Source organism: Bombina bombina, chromosome 3, assembly GCF_027579735.1.
Source record: "Bombina bombina isolate aBomBom1 chromosome 3, aBomBom1.pri, whole genome shotgun sequence".
NCBI classification, from domain to species: Eukaryota; Metazoa; Chordata; class Amphibia; order Anura; family Bombinatoridae; genus Bombina; species Bombina bombina.
Window position 1 is genome coordinate 614,860,564 of NC_069501.1, and position 24,425 is coordinate 614,884,988.

General features: G+C 39.0%; 1 protein-coding gene across 1 annotated transcript in view; it reads left to right on the forward strand.

The window, feature by feature from the left end:
• Positions 1-24,425, forward strand: part of KCNQ4 (potassium voltage-gated channel subfamily Q member 4) — a 518,522-nt gene that overhangs the window by 488,446 nt on the left and 5,651 nt on the right. The window contains exons 12-13 of the mRNA XM_053707227.1: positions 4,940-5,071; positions 5,210-5,354. Of these exons, the coding sequence (XP_053563202.1) occupies positions 4,940-5,071; positions 5,210-5,354 (277 nt within the window). The remainder of the gene's footprint in view (positions 1-4,939; positions 5,072-5,209; positions 5,355-24,425) is intronic.

Genomic DNA, 24,425 nt, shown 5'->3' on the forward strand with positions numbered 1-24,425 from the left:
GGCCTTTTGCGGGGCATTGCCCCAAAGAAATCAGCTCTTTTACCTGTAAAAAAAAATACAAACAACCACCCCAACAGTAAAACCCACCACCCACACAACCAACCCCCCAAATAAAACCCTAACTAAAAAAACCTAAGCTCCCCATTGCCCTGAAAAAGGCATTTGTATGGGCATTGCCCTTAAAAGGGCATTTAGCTCTATTGCTGCCCAAACCCTAACCTAAGAATAAAAACCCACCCAATAAACCCTTAAAAAAAACTAGCACTAACCCCTGAAGATCCACTTACAATTTTGAAGAGCCGACATCCATCCTCAACGAAGCCGGGAGAAGTCCTCATCGAAGTGGCAAGAAGTCCTCAACGAAGCCAGGAGAAGTCTTCATCCAAGCCGGCAGAAGTGGTCCTCCAGACGGCAGAAGTCTTCACTCAGACGGCATCTTCTATCTTCATCCTTCCGACGCGGAGCGGCTCCATCTTCAAGACATCCGGTGCGGAGCATCCTCTTCTATCGACAGCTTCTTCTACAATGAAGGTTCCTTTTAATGATGTCATCCAAGATGGCATCCCCTAGATTCCGATTGCCTGTTAGAATACTATCAGCCAATCGGAATTAAGGTTATAAAAATCCTATTGGCTGATGCAATCAGCCAATAGGATTGAACTTCAATCCTATTGGCTGATCCAATCAGCCAATAGGATTGAGCTTGCATACTATTGGATGTTCCAATCAGCCAATAGAATGCAAGCTCAATCCTATTGGCTGATTGTATCAGCAAATAGGATTTTTTCAACCTTAATTCCGATTGGCTGATAGAATTCTATCAGCCAATTGGAATCTAAGGGACGTCATCTTGGATGACATCATTTAAAGGAACCTTCATTGTAGAAGAAGCCGTCGATTGAAGAGGATGCTCCGCGCCGGATGTCTTGAAGATGGAGCCGCTCCGCGTCGGAAGGATGAAGATAGAAGATGCCGTCTGGGTGAAGACTTCTGCCCGTCTGGAGGACTACTTCTGCTGGCTTCATTGAGGACTTCTTGCCGCTTGGTTAAAGACTTCTCCCGGCTTCGTTGAGGATGGATGTCGGCTCTTCAAAACTGTAAGTGGATCTTTGGGGGTTAGTGTTAGGATTTTTTAAGGGTGTATTGGGTGGGCTTTATTTTTAGATTAGGGGTTTGGGCTGCAATAGAGCTAAATGCCCTTTTAAGGGCAATGACCATCCAAATGCCCATTTCAGGGCAATGGGGAGATTAGGTTTTTTTATTTGGGGGGTTGGTTGTGTGGGTGGTGGGTTTTACTGTTGGGGGGTTGTTTGTATTTTTTTAAAAGGTAAAAGAGCTGATTTTTTGGGGGGGGCAAAAAAAAGGCCCTTTTGTGGGCTATCAGTAGTTTTGTTTAGGCGAGTTTTTTTTTATTTTGGTTGTTTTTTGGGTTTTTTTTTTGGTAGGGCTATTAGATTAGGTGTAATTAGTTTGAAGATCTTGTAATTTGTTTTTTATTTTCTGTAATTTAGTGTTTTTTGTTTTTTTTGTAATTTAGCTAATTGTATTGAATTTAGTTAATTGTATTTAATTTAGGGAATTTATTTAATTGTAGGGTTAGGTTAGGTTTTATTGTAAGGCAGGTTAGGTTTTATTTTACAGGTACATTTTGTATTTATTTTAGCTAGGTAGTTAGTAAATAGTTAAAAAACATTTACTAACTAGTCTACATAGTTAAAATAAATACAAACTTAGCTGTGGAATAAAAATAAAACCTAAGATAGATACAATGTAACTATTAGTTATATTGTAGCTAGCTTAGGAGCGGGTCCATCCTGAAGACATCCGGCGCGAAGCATCCTCTTCATACGGTCGCCACCGTGCACTGAATCTTCAAAGCAAGGTACACGATTCAAAATGGCGTCCCTTTCATTCCTATTGGCTGATTTGATTTTGGAAATTCAAATCAGCCAATAGGATGAAAGCTTCTGAAATTCTATTTGCTGTTAAAATCAGCCAATAGAATTTCATTAGCTCTCATCCTATTGGCTGATTTGAATTTCCAAAATCAAATCAGCCAATAGTAATGCAAGGGACGCCATCTTAAATGGCGTACCTTGCATTGAAGATTCAGTGTACTGCGGCGACCGTATGAAGAGGATGCTCCACGCCGCCAGGATGAAGATAGAAGAGGCCGCCTGGATGAAGACTTCTCGCCGCCTGGATGAGGACATTGCCGCCTGGATGAAAATAGAAGAGTCCGCTTGGATGAAGACTTCTCAACCCCTGGATGAAGATGACTTCAAAAACTGTAAGTGGATCATCGGGGGTTATTGATAGGTTTTTTTAAGGTTTTTTTGGGGGGGTTTCTTTAGTTTAGGGTTTGGGCTTTTTGTAAAAGAGCTAAATGCCCTTTTCAGGGCAAAGCAAAAGAGCTAAATGCCCTTTTAAGGGCAATGCCCATTCAAATGCCCTTTTCAGGGCAATGGTTAGCTTAGGTTTTTTAGATAGTTTTTATTATTTTGTGGTTTTGGGGGATGGGGGTTTGTAATGTTAGTGGGTCTTGTATTTTTTTTACAGGTAAAAGAGCTGTTTAACTTAAGGCAATGCCCTACAAAAGGCCCTTTTAAGGGCTATTAGTAGTTTATTGTAGGCTAGGGTTTTTTTTATTTTGGGTGGGCTTTTTTATTTTGATAGGGCTATTAGATTAGGTGTAATTCTTTTTTATTTTGGATAATTTCGTTAGTTATTTTTCGTAATTTAGTGTTTGTTATTTTTTGTAATTAGATAGTTTGTAGAGTTAGGATTTTTTTAATGTGTATTTTAGTTTAATTTAATTGGTAGTTAGTTTAATTTTAGTTTAATACTTATATTATTTTAATTGTTAGTTTAAACTTAGTTTTTTTAATTTGACAGGTAAGTTTTAATTTAAGATAGAGAAATTGTAATTTTAATCTAAAGTTAGGGGGCGTTAGGTTTAGGGGTTACTAGTTTAAATTAGTTTATTGCGATGTGGGGGGCTTTCAGTTTAGGGGTTAATAGTTTAATTTAGTATATTTCGTTGTGGGGGCTTGCAGTTTAGGGGTTAATAGGCGTTATTAAGTGGCGGCGGTGTAGGGCTTAATAACTTTAGTATAGTGGTGGCAATGTGGGCAAGCGGCAGATTAGGTGTTAATAATATTTAAATAGTGTTTGCGATGCGGGAGGGCAGCGGTTTAGGGGTTAATAACTTTATTATAGTGGTGACGATGTCGGAGAGCGGCGGAATAGGGGGTAAATAAATTTTATTAGTGGCGGCAATGTCGGGAGCGTCAGATTAGGGGTTAATAACTTTAATATAGTATTTGCGATGAGGGAGGGCCTCGGTTTAGGGGTTAATAGGTAGTTTATGAGTGTTTAGTGTACTTTGTAGCAGTTTAGTTATGAGTTTTATGCAACAGTTTTGTAGCATAAAACCCATAACTACTGCTTTTTTAGATTGCGAAACGGATCTTGTCAGTATAGGCTGCAACGCAAGCTTTTTATCCCCACCGCAAAACTCGTAATGGCAGCGCTATGGAAGTCCCATGAAAAAACGTCATTTTTATGTGTCAGGACTGACTTTGCGCCACAGGCTAAAAGGCTTGCGGTGCAGCTATACAAGCAAGACTTGTAATGGCTGCGGTGCTGTTTTAACGCTGAAATTACCATTTTTTCAGCGTTAAAACCCGAACGCACAACTCGTAATCTAGGTGAAAGTCAACTATTTTCTAATAAACTAACTAATTATTGGATGACGATTTTTCCTTTATTTGATTCAAATTTTATTAGATATAGCTTCACAGCTTTGGATGTGTGTGCGATCTCAATATCATGGAAAGAATCACATATGAAACGTTTAAATAATTATTATTTATGACCTTCCAAGATGGCAAGATTCTTCCCCTCCCAGCAGTTTCCTTGTCCTTGCTGTATGTCTCTTAAAGCCAATGTCCTACATATGTTTTGATACTGTCCAAAAATAAATACATTTTGGCAAAAAATAATTTTTTGGTATAATAAAGTGTATGAGAATAGGGCTACCCTTTGTCCAGAGAATGTATTCTTTCTTTTTTTTCACAAACAAGCTAGTTTTTCTTCCCATAAGGTTTTGAATACCATTATTTTAGCAGCTAGACATCTTATTCTTAAAAATTGGAAAGCACATGCTGCTCCTGATGTCTCTTTTTTATTAAAGAGATTCAAAACCAAATCATATTCAAATCTTTCCATGTTAAAAATTTCTTCAGAAAAAAATATAAAAAAAATTCTGTTAGATTGGACTCCTATAATTAAAACCTATCTGATCACAAACCAAAAACAGATTATCTCCCGCTTTTTGCAGAGCTGACGTTAAATTACATCTTTCCTGCTCATTGGTTAATATCTAATAGAGAAATGTAAAGTTTGTTTGATGAGGGAGGGGAGAAGGAGAACCTCTTTTTTTTGTTTTGTTTTTTTAGAATAACTTAATATGTTTCTGAAATATAAGAGGCTAGTTTATATTTACCTTTTCAGATGTATAAATGAACATGTTCTGATATAACACATATGTATATTTTATGTTCTTTTTTATTTTGTTTTATGTTCTCTTTTCCTTTGCTTATTTGTTTTGTTGCTTTTTTGAATGCTATATATATTGAAAACCAATAAAAACTCATGTAAAAAAAATGAGAATGTGCATACAATTCTTCCTAAACATAGATTGTAAGGTAGATAGACACGCTTATAGCTTAATCTGTCTGTCTCTTTTTCCATTTATGTGTCTAGAACATATACCCGTTCTTAAAAAAAAAAACATTTTTTATCCACCTGATACGTGATTGTTTTAAAACTGTTATATCACATAGACCTACTGTTAATATGATATAAGATTTTGTTTCACCACTAAAAGGTTACTGGATGCCTTATCATTTTATTACTCTGTGTTGACCATCTACAGAATTTTGAAATTCCTTGTAGCCAAAAGAAAATTTAAGGAGACTCTTCGTCCATATGACGTGAAGGATGTAATAGAGCAGTACTCAGCTGGACATCTGGATATGCTCGGACGTATAAAGAGTCTACAGTGTCGGTCAGTGTCATAATATGGAATATCAATATTTCAAGACCTTTTTATTGGTTAATACGAATGTATTATTCACAATAAACTGCCCTGAGTACTTAAAAGTTGTCAAGGTTTGAAATTAATTTATTTATATTTATACTTAAGTGTGGATCAGATAATTGGCCGAGGTCCAATCCCTGTTGAAAAGAAGCCCAGAGACAAAGGAGAGAAGGTGCCAACCTCAGGTCCAGAGGCTGAGGCGGCTGATGAGTTAAGCATGATGGGAAGAGTGGTCAAGGTGGAGAGGCAGGTAAGGATATAACAGGCATGGTATTAAATACAGATACAATTGAAAACATATTGCATTTACTGAATAAGGTGCATTAAAACAAATAGGCCCAGATTACGAGTTTTGCGTTAGAGGCTATGCGGTGCTAACGAGCAGTTTTCACTCACCGCTCACTTACCTACAGCGCTGGTATTGCGAGTTTTCAGAAACCCGTCGTTAAAAGACTAGAAGTGAGCATTGAGCAAAATTTTGCTCATTACCGCACTCCAATACCAGCGTTGCTTAAGTCAGCGGTGAGCTGGTGTAACGTGCTCGTGCATGATTTCCCCATAGGAATCAACGGAGAGAGCCGGCTGAAAATAACACCTGCAAAAAAGCAGCGTAAAACTCCTTAACGCAGCCCCATTGATTCCTATGGGGAAATAAAATTTATATTTACACCTAACACCCTAACATGAACCCCAAGTCTAAACACCCCTAATCTTACACTTATTAACCACTAATCTGCCCCCCCCCCGACATCGCCGACACCTACATTATAATTATTAACCCCTAATCTGCCGCTCCGGACACCGCCACCACCTACATTATACTTATGAACCCCTAATCTGCTGCCTCCAACATCGCCGACACCTACATTATATTTATTAACCCCTAATCTGCTGCCCCCAATGTCGCTGCCACCTACCTACACTTATGAACCCCTAATCTGCTGCCTCCAACATCGCCGACACCTACATTATATTTATTAACCCCTAATCTGCTGCCCCCAATGTCGCTGCCACCTACCTACACTTATTAACCCCTAATCTGCTGCCCCCAACGTCGCCGCCACTATAATATACATATTAACCCCTAAACCGCCACACTCCCACCTCGCAAACATTATTTAAATATTATTAACCCCTAATCTGCCAGCCCTAACATCGCCGCCATCTACCTACATTTATTAACCCCTAATCTGCCGCCCCCAACGTCGCCGCCACTATTTTAAAGTTATTAACCCCTAAACCTAAGTCTAACCCTAAACCTAACACCCCCTAACTTAAATATAATTTAAATAAATATTACTATCATTAACTTAATTATTCCTATTTAAAACTAAATACTTACCTATAAAATAAACCCTAAGCTAGCTACAATATAACTAATAGTTACATTGTAGCTATCTTAGGATTTATTTTTATTTTACTGGCAACTTTGTATTTATTTTAACTAGGTAGAATAGTTATTAAATAGTTATTAACTATTTAATAACTACCTAGTTAAAATATAGACAAATTTACCTGTAAAATAAACCTAACCTAAGTTACACTAACACCTAACACTACACTATAATTAAATAAATGAACTAAATTAAATACAATTACCTACATTAAATATTAGCTAAAGTAAAAAAAACACTAAATTACAGAAAATAATAAACAAATTACAGAAATGTAAACTAATTACACCTAATCTAATAGCCCTATTAAAATAAAAAAGCCCCCCCAAAATAAAAAAAACCCTAGCCTAAACTAAACTACCAATAGCACTTAAAAGGGCCTTTTGCGGCATTGCTCCAAAGTAATCAGCTCTTTTACCTGTAAAAAAAAAAATACAAACAACCCCCCCCCCAACAGTAAAACCCACCACCCACACAACCAACCCCCCAAATAAAATACTAGCTAAAAAAAACTAAGCTCCCGATTGCCCTGAAAAGGGCATTTGGATGGGCATTGCCCTTAAAAGGGCAGTTAGCTCTTTTGCCGCCCAAACCCTAATCTAAAAAATAAAACCCACCCAATACACCCTTAAAAAAAACCTAACACTAACCCTCTGAAGATCGACTTACCGGGAGATTTCTTCATCCAAGCCGGGAGAAGTGGTCCTCCAGTCGGGCAGAAGTCTTCATCCAAGCCGGGCAGAAATGGTCCTCCAGTCGGGCAGAAGTCTTCATCCAGACGGCATTTTCTATCTTCATCCATCCAGCGCGGAGTGGGTCCATCTTCAAGACATCCGTCGCGGAGCATCCTATTCATCCGACGACTAAAACAGAATGAAGGTACCTTTAAGTGATGTCATCCAAGATTCTTAGATAGAATTCTATCAGCCAATTGGAATTAAGGTAGAAAAAATCCTATTGGCTGATGCAATCAGCCAATAGGATTGAGCTCGCATTCTATTGAACTTCAATCCTATTTGCTGATTGCATCAGCCAATAGGATTTTATCTACCTTAATTCTGATTGGCTGATAGAATTCTATCAATCGGAATCTAAGGCACGCCATCTTGGATGACGTCACTTAAAAGTACCTTCATTCTGTTTTAGTCGTCAGAGATGAAGAGGATGCTCCGCATCGGATGTCTTGAAGATGGACCCGCTGCGCGCCGGAACGATGAAGATAGAAGATGCCGTCTGGATGAAGACTTCTGCCCGTCTGGAGGACCACTTCGCCCGGCTTGGATGAAGACGTTTCCCGGTAAGTCGATCTTCAGGGGGTTAGTGTTAGGTTTTTTTAATGCTGTATTGGGTAGGTTTTATTTTTTAGATTAGGTTTTGGGCGGCAAAAGAGCTAACTGCCCTTTTAAGGGCAATGCCCATCCAAATGCCCTTTTCAGGGCCATGGGGAGCTTAGGTTTTTTTAGCTAGTATTTTATTTGGGGGGTTGGTTGTGTGGGTGGTGGGTTTTACTGTTGGGGGGTTGTTTGTATTTTTTTTTTTTTACAGGTAAAAGAGCTGATTACTTTGGGGCAATGCCCCGCAAAAGTACCTTTTAAGGGCTATTGGTAGTTTAGTTTAGGCTAGGGTTTTTTTTATTTTGGGGGGCTTTTTTTTATTTTAATAGGGCTATTAGATTAGGTGTAATTAGTTAAAATTTCTGTAATTTGTTTATTATTTTCTGTAATTTAGTGGGGGGGTTGTACTTTAGCTAATTTAATTTAGGTAATTGTATTTAATTTAGTTAATTTATTTAATGATAGTGTAGTGTTAGGTGTTAGTGTAACTTAGGTTAGGTTTTATTTTACAGGTAAATTTGTATTTATTTTAGCTAGGTAGTTATTAAATAGTTAATAACTATTTAATAACTATTCTACCTAGTTAAAATAAATACAAACTTGCCTGTAAAATAAAAATAAATCCTAAGCTAGCTACATTGTAACTATTAGTTATATTGTAGCTAGCTTAGGGTTTATTTTACAGGTATTTAGTTTTAAATAGGAATTATTTAGTTAATGATAGGAATATTTATTTAGATTTATTTAAATTATATTTAAGTTAGTGGGTGTTAGGTTTAGGGTTAGACTTAGGATTAGGGGTTAATAACTTTAGTATAGTGGCGGCGACGTTGGGGGCGCTAGACTAGGGGGTTAATAAATGTAGGTAGGTGGCGGCGATGTTAGGGACGGCAGATTAGGGGTTAATACTATTTAACTAATGTTTGCAAGGTGGGAATGCGGCGGTTTAGGGGTTAATATGTTTATTATAGTGTCGGCGACGTTGGGGGCGGCAGATTAGGGATTAATAAATATAATGTAGGTGTCGGTGATGTTGGGGGCAACAGATTAGGGGTTAATACATATAATGTAGGTAGCGGCGTAGTCCGGAGCAGCAGATTAGGGGTTAAAAAAAAATTTTTTAGTATTTGCAATGCGGGAGGGCCCCGGTTTAGGGGTTAATAGGTAGTTTATGAGTGTACTTTTTAGCACTTTAGTTATGAGTTTTATGCTACGGCGTTGTACCATAAAACTCTTAACTACTGACTTTTAAATGCGTTAGGACTCTTGACAGGGTAGGGTGTACCGCTCACTTTTTGGCCTCCCAGGACAGACTCGTAATACCGGCGCTATGGAAGTCCCATAGAAAAAAGACTTTACGAAGTTTACATAAGTCGTTTTGCGGTAAGGCCAAAGAAGTGTGCGGTGACCCTAAATCTTCAAGACTCGTAATACCAGCGGGCGTAAAAAAGCAGCGTTAGGACCTCTTAACGCAGTTTTTTTACCCTAACGCACAACTCGTAATCTAGCCGATAGTTTGTGATTTTTTTTGTTTCATAAAGTAATGTTACCATGGGCTGGCTAATTTACCCATATCTTTTTGTGCGGGGATCACCAGGAGCAAGTCAGGCTTTTAGCTGTTTACATATTACTGAGCAAACATGTTCTTGTGGAACAGAGTATTTTTTTTATAATTTTTTTTATTTTATATGCCCTTAAGTTTAAGCAAAAGGAGTAAATATATGTGTTATATAAAAAGTCATAAATAAAAATTGTTAACCGTACATGTTTTTGTTTGTGGTGAGGAATTGTGTGCTGAGCAGGTGTGGGACATGCGTGACTGCACGTGACTTTAGCATTTTATTACAGCTGTATTAGCAGTAGTGATGCACCGAAATGGAAATTCTGGACCGAAATGGAAACCGAAAATCCAGGATGCACTTGGCCAAAAACCAAAAATGTCTTTTTTTATTTTTCTTAAAATTATTATCATTATTTTGCATAATTAGACTATTTAATGACTAAATCTAATTAAAAAACTGCATGCCAATAAAATACTTTTATTGAAAGTAACACATTAAAATTGGACAAAAAATATCTTAAAACAATAATATGATACAGAATAATTTTACCAAGAGAAAAAACAGGCAAAAAAAAAACAAAAAAAGGATAATGCCATTTTTGGCCAAAATGTTTCTGCGACCGAAATTTCAGTGCATCCCTACTTAAAACAATATTAAATATCAATATACTGTATTATTATTTATTTAGTTCTGTGTAACAGAATCAGATTTAACATTTTTTTTTTACCAATTATCTAAATAAAGTATAGTCTAGTAAGGAACTTAAAACAGCAGCTCTAGGCTAGCATCACATTTGAAATATGCTACACAACAATTTTACCGAAAATAGCAGGCACTAAAACCAAAATAACCAAAAATGCCATTTTCGGCCGAAACGTTTCTGTGGCCGAAATGTTGGCGCATCCCTAATTAGCAGCAATGCTTGTAGCAATAATTACACAATATTTCTTAAAAGAAAGCAATGGTAGGAAAAAATAGACAATTTAAAACTGAATCACAGCAGAATCTGTCCCTTTACAGAAAAAGTTAGCTGACACCTGATCTACAGCTTTAGTAACAAATAAATATTTTTGAAAATGTTTTTTTTTCTAAACTATAAATTCAATGAAAATAAAAAAACTAAAACATTTCAGGGGCTCAAAACTTTTCCAAACCCAAACTTTTAACCCCTTAACGACCAGCACTATACAGGGTATGGCACTGGATGTTTAGGCCTTAAGGACCATGCCATACCATGTATAGCATTGATGTCCCGGGCTCTTACAGCAGCGGTCTCACTGTGTTTTGTTTTTTTTTATATTTAAAAAAAATGTACTTTTTTTTGCTACCATTCTATTTTAATAAAGTGTTTTTCTGCCCCTAAATCTTTTTTCTACTCTTTGTGATAAAGAGGTTAAATATAAAGTCTCACAATAGTTCTAGGTAAATACCCTGGGGTGTCTAAATTCTATAAATATGTACTTTTGTGTAGCAGTTTTGAATTGGGTGACCACTATTTAGCTTACGATTGGCGTTCTAAATGTAGTGCGCAATAATGGGTATTCTGTTGCTTTTTGCACGTGCGTATTACAATTGAAGTAAACTGAAAGTTAATGGGCTCTCTTGAGCGCAGTCTAATTTAACACACATTCGATTAGCGCAACTTCAGAGCTCTGGATAAAGGGACATTGCACTCTAAAATTGCTTTTCCCTGAATGTATTCCCAATGACATGTTATACCAGCTGCAGCGTATACAGTGTATGAGAAATTGCTCATTTATGCTTCATTTTGCAAATTAAATAACTGGATTTGCTCTTTGAAACCACAGCTCATCAAAATAGGCTAAGCTTGCAGACAGATCAGATGTCGTTATCTTATCACTCAAATGCTTCCCTTTCCTTATATCTGTACAATACTTAGAAAGAACAATTGAAAATTAACATTTTTGAGCTTTATCTCTTCCATCTCCCACTGTGGAGTGTAATTTCTCTTGCTGTCTGTGTTTACACTGTTTCTCAATAGCCTATACCTAGGTATAGAAACTTTCAGTATAGGTAGGGATACCACAGGCTAAGGCCTAGATTACAAATGGAGCACAAAATGGTGCTTTCTCGAGGGTGATATTTGCACTCCACTCATTAATTACAAGTTAAGTGCAATGCAAAAGTGACCTTGCGTTCACATTGCCTGGAAACCCAACACCCCACATTCTCATATTATTTATTTAAAGAAAGGAACTATCCACTTTATTTGGGGGGCAATTGGGGCACATTATTTTAATTAACTAGAGGTCTGACGTCTGTTTAATTGCACAAAGTGCATTAACCAGCCACTTGTAATGACTGGTTATTTAACGTGCGCCCGTAAATGGGCAAATTTACCCCTTTATGGGTGCACATTAAAATAGAGCTCCACTTGTAATCTAGCCCTAAATCAGTTATTTAAAATGCCAATAAAAAAGCTAAGGAGATATTTGTAAACAATTAAATACGCTCCAACAGGTAAAATGGATAATTGGGAACAAATTTTTGGGTAAACTGTCCCTTTAGCGGTTACGTGCGACAAAAAAATTGCACAAAACACATTAGAAATACATTCAACAGTACAGTTACACTCATAATAACATTGTCTGATAAAAAAATATTTTTGAAAAAAAATAATTGCAATCAAAAGTTATAAGGGCTCAAAGATATGAGATTTCAGGTATGCAAAGGGCCTTAACATATAGATACAGTTGTATGCAAAAGTTTAGGCACCCCTGACAATTTCCATGATTTTCATTTATAAATAATTGGGTGTTTGGATCAGCAATTTCATTTTGATCTATCAAATAACTGAAGGACACAGTAATATAGTGCAATATGCATCCAAACGAAATTAGACAGGTACATAAATTTTGGCACCCCAACAGAAATATTGCATCAATATTTAGTAGAGCCTTCTTTAGCAGAAATAACAGCCTCTAGACGCTTCCTATAGCCTGTAATAAGTGTCTGGATTCTGGATGAAGGTATTTTGGACCATTCCTCCTTGCAAAACATCTCCAGTTCAGTTAGGTTTGATGGTTGCTGAGCATGGACAGCCCGTTTCAAATCACCCCACAGATTTTCAATGATATTCAGGTCTGGGGACTTGGATGGTCATTCCAGAACATTGTACTTGTTCCTCTGCATAAATGCCAGAGTAGATTTTGAGCAGTGTTTTGGGTCGTTGTCTTGTTAAAATATCCAGCCCCGGCGTAACTTCAACTTTGTGACTGATTCCTCAACATAATTTTCAAGTATCTGCTGATATTGTGTGGAATCCATGCGACCCTCAACTTTAACAAGATTCCCAGTACCGGCACTGGCCACACAGCCCCACAGCATGATGAAACATCCACAAAATGTTACTGTGGGTAGCAAGTGTTTGTCTTGGAACGCTGTGTTCTTTTGCCACCATGCATAATGCCCCTTGTTATGACCAAATAACTCAATCTTTGTTTCATCAGTCCACAGAAACTTCTTCCAAAATGAAGCTGGCTTGTCCAACTGTTCTTTGCATACCTCAAGCAAGTCTGTTTGTGGCGTGTGTGCGGAAATAGATAATTTATGTAAGAACTTATAAATTCATTTCTTTCATATTTGCAAGAGTCCATGAGCAAGTGACGTATGGGATATACAATTCTACCAGGAGGGGCAAAGTTTCCCAAACCTCAAATGCCTATAAATACACCCCTCACCACACCCACAATTCAGTTTAACGAATAGCCAAGTAGTGGGGTGATAAAGAAAGGAGTAAAAAGCATCAACAAAGTAATTTGGAAATAATTGTGCTTTATACAAAAAATCATAACCACCATAAAAAGGGTGGGTCTCATGGACTCTTGCCAATATGAAAGAAATTAATTTATCAGGTAAGTTCTTACATAAATTATGTTTTCTTTCATGAAATTGGCAAGAATCCATGAGCTAGTGACGTATGGGATAGTAATACCCACGATGTGGAACTCCACAGAAGAGTCACTAGAGAGGGAGGGATAAAATAATAACAGCCATTTTCTGCGGAAAAAAATAAATCCACAACCCAAAATATAAGTTTAATCTTATAATGAAAAGAAAAAACTCAAACATAAGCAGAGGAATCAAACTGAAACAGCTGCCTGAAAAACTTTTCTACCAAAAACTGCTTCGAAGAGGCAAATACATCAAAACGGTAAAATTTAGTAAATGTATGCAAAGAAGACCAAGTTGCTGCTTTGAAAATCTGATCAACTGAAACTTCATTCTTAAAAGCCCACAAAGTGGAGACTGATTTATTAGAATGAGCTGTAATTCTCTGAGGCGGGACCTGACCCGACTCCAAATAAGCCTGATGAATCTAAAGCTTTAACCAAGATGCCAAGGAAATGGCAGAAGCCTATTGTCCTTTCCTAGAACCATAAAAGTTAACAAATAGACTAGAAGTCTTCCTGAAATCTTTAGTAGCTTCAACATAATATTTCAAAGTTCTTACCACATCCAAAGAATGTAAGGATCTCTCCAAAGAATTCTTAGGATTTGGACACAAAGAAGGGACAACAATTTCTTTATTAATGTTGTTAGAATTCACAACCTTAGGAAGAAATTTAAATGAAGTCCGCAAAACTGCCTTATCCTGATGAAAAATCAGAAAAGGAGATTCACAAGAAATAGCAGATAATTTGGAAACTCTTCTAGTAGAAGAGATGGCCGAAAGGAACAACACTTTCCAAGAAAGTAGTTTAATGTCCAAAGAATGCATAGGCTCAAACGGAGGAGCCTGTGAAGCCTTCAAAACCAAATTAAGACTCCAAGGAGGAGAGATTGATTTAATGACAGGCTTAATACGGACCAAAGCCTGTACAAAACAGTGAATATCAGGAAGCTTAGCAATCTTTCTGTGAAATAAAACAGAAAGAGCAGAGATTTGTCCCTTCAAGGTACTTGCAGACAAACCCTTATCCAAACCATCCTGAAGAAACTGTAAAATTCTAGGAATTCTAAAAGAATGCCAGGAGAATTTATGAGAACACCATGAAATATAAGTCTTCCAAACTCGATAATAAATCTTCCTAGAAACAGATTTACGCCTGTAACATAGTATTAATCACTGAGTCAGAGAAACCTCTAAGACTAAGCACTAGGCGTTCAAATTCCATAACTTCAAATTTAATAGTTTGAGATCCTGATGGAAAAATGGACCTTGAGACAGAAGGCTTTAATGGAATTGGCCAAGGTTGACAACTGGACATTTGAACTGCATACCAAAACCTGTGAGGCTATGCTGGAGCTACCAGCAACACAAACGATTGTTCCATGATAATTTTGGAGATCACTCTTGGAAGAAGAACTAGAGGCGGGAAAATATAAGCAGGTTGGTAACACCAAGGAACTGTTAACGCATCCACCGCTTCTGCCTGAGTATCTCTGGACCTGGACAGGTACCTGGGTAGTTTCTTGTTTAGATGAGAAGCCATCAGATCTATTTCTGGAAGACCCCACATCTGAACAATCTGAGAAAACACATCTGGATGGAGTGACCACTCCCCCGGATGTAAAGTCTGACGGCTGAGATAATCTGCTTCCCAATTGTCTATACCTGGGATATAAACGCAGAAATTAGACAGGAGCTGGATTCCGCCCAACAAGTATCCGAGATACTTCTTTCATAGCTTGGGGACTGTGAGTCCAATCCTGATGATTGACATATGCCACAGTTGTGATATTGTCTGTCTGAAAACAAATGAACGGTTCTCTCTTCAACAGAGGCCAAACCTGAATAGCCCTGAAAATAGCACAGAGTTCTAAAATATTGATTGGTAACCTCGCCTCTTGAGATTTCCAAACCCCTTGTGCTGTCAGAGATCCCCCAGACAGCTCCCCAACCTGTAAGACTTGCATCTGTTGTGATCACAGTCCAGTCTAACCACCAAGTCAGAGAGAGTCGAACATTGGGATTTAAGGATATTAATTGTGATATCTTTGTATTATCCCTGCACCATTGGTTCAGCATACAAAGCTGGAGAGGTCTCATATAAAAACGAGCAAAGGGGATCGCGTCCGATGTTGCAGTCATGAGACCTAAAACTTCCATGCACATAGCTACTGAAGGGAATGATTGAGATTGAAGGTTCCAACAAGCTGAAACCAATTTTAATCGTCTCTTGTCTGTTAGAGACAGAGTCATGGACACTGAATCTATCTGGAAACCTAAAAAGGTGACCCTTGTCTGAGGAATCAAATAACTTTCTGGTAAATTGATCCTCCAAACATGTCTTTGAAGAAACAACACTAGTTGATTCGTGTGAGATTCTGCAGAATGTAAAGACCGAGCTAGTACCAAGATATCGTCCGAATAAGGAAACACCGCAATACCCTGTTCTCTAATTACAGAGAGTAGGGCACCGAGAACCTTTGAAAAGATTCTTGGAGCTGTCGCTAGGCCAAAGGGAAGAGCGACAAATTGGTAATGCTTGTCTAGAAAAGAGAATCTCAGAAAATGAAAGTGGTCTGGATGAATTGGAATATGAAGATATGCATCCATTGGCCTCTATTTATCAAGGTCTGTCGGACCTGATCTGACAGTGCGGATCAGGTCCGACAGACCTCGCTGAATACGGCGAACAATACGCTCGCCGTATTCAGCATTGCACCAGCAGCTCACAAGAGCTGCTGGTGCAATGCCGTCCCCTGCAGACTAGTAGCCAGTAGGCCGCCAGCAGGGGGGTGTCAATCAACCCGATCGTACTCGATCGGGTTGATTTCCGGGGCGATGTCTGTCAGAGCAGGCGGACAGGTTATTGAGCAGCAGTCTTTGTGACCGCTGCTTCATAACTGCTGTTTCTAGCGAGCCTGCAGGCTCCCCAGAAACACGGGCATCAAGCTCCATTCGGAGCTTGATAAATATGCCCCTGTAAGTCTATGGTGGACATATAATGCCCTTGCTGAACAAAAGGCAGAATAGTCCTTATAGTCACCATTTTGAAAGTTGGCACTCTTACATAATGATTCAAAATTTTTAGATCCAGAACTGGCCTGAATGAATTTCCTTTCTTTGGGACAATGAATAGATTTAAATACAACCCTAGACCCTGTTCCTGAAACAGAACTGGTATGATTACCCCTGAAAGCTCCAGGTCTGAAACACACTTCAGAAAAGCCTGAGCCTTTTCTGGATTTGCTGGGATGCGTGAGAGAAAAAAATCTTCTCACAGGAGGTCTTACTCTGAATCCTATTCGGTACCCTTGAGAGACAATACTCTGAATCCACTGATTTTGGACAGAATCTGCCTAAATGTTTTGGAACAATCTTAATCTGCCCCCTACCAGCTGAGCTGGAATGAGGCCGCACCTTCATGCAGACTTGGGGGCTGGCTTTGGTTTCTTAAACGACTTGGATTTATTCCAACTTGAAGAAGGTTTCGAATTGGAACCAGATTCTTTGGGGGAAGGATTAGGTTTCTGTTCCTTATTTTGTCGAAAGGAACGAAAACGGTAAGAAGCTTTAGATTTACCCTTAGATCTTTTATCCTGAGGCAAAAAAACTCCCTTCCCCCCAGTGACAGTTGAAATAATCGAATCCAACTGAGAACCAAATAACTTATTACCTTGGAAAGAAATAGATAGTAATCTAGACTTAGATACCATGTCAGCATTCCAATATTTGAGCCACAAAGCTCTTCTAGCTAAAGACATAGATTTAACATCAATTTTGATTATATCAAAAATGGCATCACAGATAAAATGATTAGCATGTTGAAGCAAGCGAACAATGCTAGACAAATCAGGATCGATTTCCTGTTGCGCTAAACTTTCCAAAACCTTGAAGAAGGAATAAAAGAAGTACCAGGCCTATTCCATTCCTTAGAAATCATCTCAGAAATAGCATCAGGAACTGGAAAAACCTCTGGAGTAACCACAGGAGGTTTATAAACAGAATTTAAACGTTTACTAGTTTTAATATCAAGAGGACTAGTTTCCTCAATATCCAGTGTAATCAACACCTCTTTTAACAAGGAGCGAATATACTCCATTTTAAATAAATAAGTAGATTTGTCAGTGTCAATATCTGAGGAAGGATCTTCTGAATCAGATAGATCCTCATCAGAGGAGGATAATTCAGTATGTTGTCGGTCATTTGAAATTTTATCAACTTTATGAGAAGTTTTAAAAGAACTTTTACGTTGATTAGAAGGCGGGATGGCAGACAAAGCCTTCTGAATCGCATCAGCAATACAATCTTTTATATTCACAGGTATATCATGTGCATTAGATGTTGAAGGAACAACAGGCATTGTACTATTACTGATGGACACATTCTCTGCATGTAAAAGCTTATCATGACAACTATTACATACCACAGCTGGAGATATAGGGGCATATGTATCAAGCTCCGTATGGTTATGCAGTTATGAAGCAGCGGTCATAAAGACCGCTGCTCCATAACCTGTCCGTCTGCTCTGAGCAGGCGGACACACATTGCCGGAAATCAACCCGATCGAGTACGATCAGGTTGATTGACACCCCCCTGCTGACGGCCGATTGGCCGCGAGTCTGCAGGGGGCGGCATTGCATACGCTCGCCGTATTCAGCGAGGTCTGGTGGACCTGATCCGCAGTGTCGGATCAGGTCCGCCAGACCTTGATAACTATAGGCCCTTATCTCCACAAATTTACAATAAATGCACTTACCTTTGGTAGAATTGTTATCAGGCAGCAGGGTTCCAACAGTGGTTTCTGAGACAGGATCAGATTGAGACATCTTGCAAATGTAAGAGAAAAAACAACATATAAAGCAAAATTATCAATTTCCTTATATGGCAGTTTAAGGAATGGGAAAAAATGCAAACAGCATAGCCCTCTGATATAGAAAAAGACAAGAGGCATATAGGAATGGGGATTTAAATAATGAAATTATTTAGCTCCAAGTATGACGCACAACGCAAACTGAATTTTTTTTGGCGCAACCTTGTGCAAGGAATTCAGGGTCAACTAAGACGCCGGAAATTAAGAATTTGCGTCATCGGACGTACCTTTGCGCCAAAAAATTTAATGCTCCAAGAATGAAGCAATAAACTATTTGCTAGGACCACTTCTGCCCGTCTGGAGGACCACTTCTGCCGGCTTCCTTGAGGACATCTTGCCGCTTGGATGAAGACTTCTCCCGGTAAGTGGATCTTCAGGGGTTAGTGTTAAGATTTTTTAAGGGTGTATTGGGTGGGTTTTATTTTTAGGTTAGGGCTTTGGGCCGCAATAGAGCTAAATGTCCTTTTAAGGGCAATACCCATCCAAATGCCCTTTTCAGGGCAATGGGGAGCTTAGGTTTTTTTAGTTAGGGTTTTATTTGGGGAGTTGGTTGTGTGGTTGGTGGGTTTTACTGTTGGGGGGGGTTGTTTGTAATTTTTTTACAGGTAAAAGAGCTGATTTCTTTGGGGTAATGCCCCGCAAAACACCCTTTTAAGGGCTATTGGTAGTTTTGTTTAGGTTAGGGTTTTTTTATTTTGGGTGGGCTTTTTTTATTTATTTTTTTGTTAAAAATTTTTTTATTGGAGTTTCAAGGTAAAATAACATACAGAATACACCCATTAAGATAAAGTACAACAGGACATGGCATACATTGCTCTCATATGAAGGGTAACCTATTAAGACATAACAAATGCTGTAACACATACCAAGACTGTGTTCTATTATTGAAGAGTATATAGATATGAAAAGAAATACCTGTCTATATAGAGAGAGGAGCTAGACTTTTATAGATAAATACGAAAACACAAATCTTAATATACAGTTAAGAGGTTACAGATCATGTCCTGATTAGATGAGATAGTAATGCTTGGGCCATAGAAATTGGAACTCCATTTTTATAGTATATTAACCGGAATATATGAACCCCACATCTATAGGAAGGGTACTTAGTAACTTTCTAATCTAGTAGTAACTAGAAGTGGGGAGTTGGATACTGTACTGGCCACACCTAGGCCATATTGTATAAGGAAGAGAAAGAAAAAGCAGCGGGCAAGAGCCGCTCGACGTATAGGGGAAAGGAGAAGAAAGGAGAAACAAAAGAAAGGGTGAGAAAGGGGGGGGAGCCGTACTATTAGAGACATCATAGTAGGGTAATCAGGGGGTGAGGGAGATAGGCAAACAGCATGAATAGGAATATAGAGGGTGGTTATTTCTAACGTTAGATATCTGTGACTAGGGGAGAGAGGGAGAAAGCTATTTGTTATTTAATTCAGACTATTCAAATTATTCAAATGAGGCACCTAAGTTAAAAATCTACTCGGGGCATTATCTACTATGGGCTAACGGAGAAGGTACTTCCCTTTATGTAGTTACTGAAATATAACACACAATTACCACTATAATAATAAAAAAAGTAAAACCAAAGAAGTTCCATAAGGTAGAGTGAAGGCTCTAAGAAGGGCTAGACACTACAGTAGGTTGAAGTATTGTTGCATATCATAGAACATATAAAGTGTATCGTGTGTAACAGAGCTGTATGATTAATTTAAAACATTGAGCCTAAAGGTATAGCAGCTATAGCTAATACTCATATCACAAGCAATGACAGTGACAACCAATTGATACCTCACCTTAGTGTATGTGGCATAAAGTTAAATGCTTTTAGTGAGTGGTGGTGAGGAATAGCCCTATATTATCACAATGGACCTCAGACTTTTCTTATGTAAGTGGGTTAAAATAAAAGGTGCTAGAACAGGAGCTATCCCAAAATCCCCCTGAGACTTTTAGGTGGCAGTTTCTCCATCTTCACCAAGTGTATAGATGAATGAACTAATATTTAGATGTCTGCAATTAACTACCTACTGTGGTGGCAGTAATGGTATGAGGGCGGTATAGGAATGGCATATTTGTACCGGAGGGGTCATTTAAACACAGAGAACATGTCTCAATACTCTGGTGTAAGAGTCTACTTGTACATGGCTAAGATAAGCCTACTCTGAGCGCGGTACTGCACTGACCTCATGAGGTATGTGGAGAAGGGAGTGGTAAGGTGTATGGCCTGTGATTTACTAACATAAAGTTGTGAGGTGAATTGTTTACCGGTAAATGTGGGGAGGTAGTGTAGCTTACCTTAGGTCTAAACATAGTATGTGGTAATAAGTTAACAATTATCTAAGTAACTACCGAACATATATATCTGCATGCAATCAACCCCCCTATTAGCCATGTAGGACAAAGGAGTGTATTAGTAATTAGCAGTTCAGAGTCCTCCAGACATCAGGCTTGTTGCCATCATTAGTGGGATTCAAAACATATATTGCAAAGAGTTATTAAAGCTTGTGTGCTATGTCTATGAGCTGTATCTAGCTTTTGCGGCAACATAAGCACATTCCCTATATACTATATCATCCATCCTGAATAATATGAGTTAGAAACCTCCTAGCCAATTCCAGTCTATATAAGACCCATTACAACATATCTCCAGTCCAAGGAGTGCTGCAGTTCACTAGACAGGGAGATGTCCAGACACATGATTGCCCGATCGTTGCCTCTGTCATCCGCTCTGGGTAATGGCAATGCTGTGTGTGCTTGATGAAAACAATATGACACATCCACTACCCAGTCTATCGGAACATAAATATGGCAGGGTTTACTCTCCATGAGATCCATGATGTAAACAGGCGGGGAGAGCGAGCGGGTGTCACTGCTCGCATGTAATGGGGTCAGCTGAGCGGGTCCGGGAGGGCTGTATGGACTGACATCTAAATGCTTAGATCTGTCCGCCTGTGGGAGCGGGTCCCCGTCACACAGTTTCTGGGTTGATGGTAAGTGGTTAGCCACATCAGGTGGGACACAGCTAGATGCAGATAGAGTTTCCGCTTCCTTAATTAAGATCTTGAAAAGCTTCTTAATGTCCAGGTAAGTAGCGGTAGTTACATGTTCATTGCAGGTCCCCATGCTGACATTGTGAGTGATGTCGCCCCACTGAGAGCCGGTTACTGCCATGGCTATAAGAGGCTGCCGCACTGGTATTGCTTCGTGTATCTGGCCCAAAAACTCACTGCTTCAACATAGTCAGCGTGTCTTAGAGATCAGTGAGTGCTGCTAACGACAAGTTTCTCCTGCGTGGGTCCTCTCGTGAGGCTGAAAGATGGCTGCCATCATGGGACCCGCTAAACAGCACAACACGATCCGGTCGAGTGATTTTGTCTCAATATGCCCTACAATCCTCAAACTGCTCCAGCAAGAGCCATGGGTTATCAGATAGTTAGCAATGATGACTTCTACTGAGCTGAGCGGTCAGAGATATACATTTTAGTAATAGATAGTCGGAGCTATGGTTCCATGCGACCGCTCAGGCTCAGAGCTGGCTCCACCCCCGGCTTTTTTTATTTTGATAGGGCTATTAGATTAAGTGTAATTAGTTTAAAGATCTTGTAATTTGTTTTTTATTTTCTGTAATTTAGTGTTTTGTTTTTTTTTGTAATTTAGCTAATTTTATTTAATTTAGTTAATTGTATTTATTCTAGGTAATTTATTTAATTGTAGTGTAGTGTTAGGTGTTAGTGTAACTTAGGTTAGGTTTTATTTTATAGGTAAATTTGTATTTATTTTAGCTAGGTAGTTATTAAATAGTTAATAACTATTTAGTAACTATTCTACCTAGTTAAAATAAATACAAACTTGCCTGTAAAATAAAAATAAACCCTAAGCTAGATACAATGTAACTATTAGTTATATTGTAGCTAGCTTAGGGTTTATTTTATAGGTAAGTATTTAGTTTTAAATAGGAATTATTTAGGTAATTATAGTAATTTGTATTTAGATTTATTTAAATTATATTTAAGTTAGGGGGTGTTAGGGTTAGATTTAGGGGTTAATAAATATAATATAGTGGCGGCGATGTTGGGTGCGGCAGATTAGGGGTTAATAAATGTAGGTAGGTGGCGGCGATGTTAAGGGCGGCAGATTAGGGGTTAATAATATTTAACTTGTGTTTGCGATTCGGGGGTACGGCGGTTTAGGGGTTAATATGTTTATTATAGTCACGGCGATGTTGGGGACGGCAGATTAGGGTTAATAACATTATGTAGGTGTCGGCGATGTTGTGGGCAGCAGATTAGGGGTTAATAAATATAATGTAGGTGTCGCGATGTTGGGGGCAGTAGATTAGGGGTTAATAAGTATAATGTAGGTGGCGGCGATGTCCGGAGCAGCAGATTAGGGGTTAATATGTTTATTATAGTGGCGGCAATGTCTGGAGCGGCAGATTAGGGGTTAATAAGTATAATGTAGGTGTCAGCGATGTGGCGGCAGATTAGGGGTTAATAAGTGTAAGATTAGGGGTATTTAGACTCAGGGTTCATGTTAGGGTGTTAGGTGTAAACATAAATTTAGTTTCCCCATAGGAATCAATGGGGCTGCGTTACTGAGTTGTACGCTGCTTTATTGCAGGTGTTAGGCTTTTTCTCAGCCGGCTCTTCCCATTGATGTCTATGGGGAAATCGTGCACGAGCACGTACAACCAGCTCACCGCTGACTTAAGCAGCGCTGGTATTGGAGTGCGGTATGGAGCTCAATTTTGCTCTACGCTCACTTCTCTCCTTTTAACGCCGGGTTTATAAAAACCTGTAATACCAGCACTGTAGGAAAGTGAGCGGTGACAATAACGTGCAAGTTAGCACCGCACCCCCAATAACGCAAAACTTGTAATCTGGGCGAAAGTTTGTAAAACTGAATTGTGGGTGAGGTGAGGGGTGTATTTATAGGCATTTGAGGTTTGAGAAACTTTACCCCTCCTGGTAGGATTGTATATCCCATACGTCACTAGCTCATGGACTCTTGCCAATTACATGAAAGAAAGGTTTCTTCCGCATCACTCTCCCATACAGCTTCTCCTTGTGCAAAGTGTGCAGAATTGTTGAACGATGCACAGTGACATCATCTGCAGCAAGATGATGTTGTAGGTCTTTGGAGGTGGTCTGTGAGCTGTTTTTGAACAAATATTAATTAACTAATGAGCGCAGGGTGAGAAACACCAAACTCCTGAGAATACCTATGTGTTCCCAAAAATAGGTAATATGAAAATCAGAAAAGGAGAGTATATCAGGAGCGCTATAGCTAAAGGTGCTAGGAGGTAAGACTATATAAATGAAATTGGCATAGACATTTGGCGTATCTTAAAAAAATTGCATCAATTTAATGCACAGCAAATAATACACAATAGTAAATAAAAACGGACGTCTCCGTGAGTAAAAGTCCTTAAGTTGCCGCCATATGATAATTATAATAGCAGAGAAAGTTCGTAGTACAAATAAATGACAGTCTGGTGTACACTTACAGTATCCTTAATGTTGGTTTGCTAGCAAACAGGGGCTTACCCCAAACTTTCCACTCGATATCCTCCGTGAGTTGGTTACAGCCGTTAGCGTGATGACACCGCTAATGTGGGCGCTGTCTCAGATCGGCTCTTCTGATTGGTCCAAACTCGGATCTGGTCATCAGCAGACAGGGGCTTGCCCCAAACTTTCCCCTCGGTGTCCTCCGTGAGTTGGTTAAGAGCCTTTAGCGTGATGACAACGCTAATGTGGGCGCTGCCTCAGATTGGCTTTTCTTATTGGTCCAAACTCGGACCTGGTCAGCAGCGGTAGTGGTGACTATTAAAGTGTAGCAATTGTCCGATGAATAATACCTGCTCTTAGTGCTAACAAGCACGCAGGTACAGAATTAAAGATGAAAACAAGCTCTGAACTTTTCATCGGATAACCAAGCTTGTTTTCATCTTTAATTCTGTACCTGCGTGCTTGTTAGCACTAAGAGCAGGTATTATTCATCGGACAATTGCTACACTTTAATAGTCACCACTACCGCTGCTGACCGGGTCCGAGTTTGGACCAATAAGAAAAGCCAATCTGAGGCAGCGCCCACATTAGCGTTGTCATCACGCTAAAGGCTCTTAACCAACTCACGGAGGACACCGAGGGGAAAGTTTGGGGCAAGCCCCTGTCTGCTGATGACCAGGTCCGAGTTTGGACCAATCAGAAGAGCCGATCTGAGACAGCGCCCACATTAGCGGTGTCATCACGCTA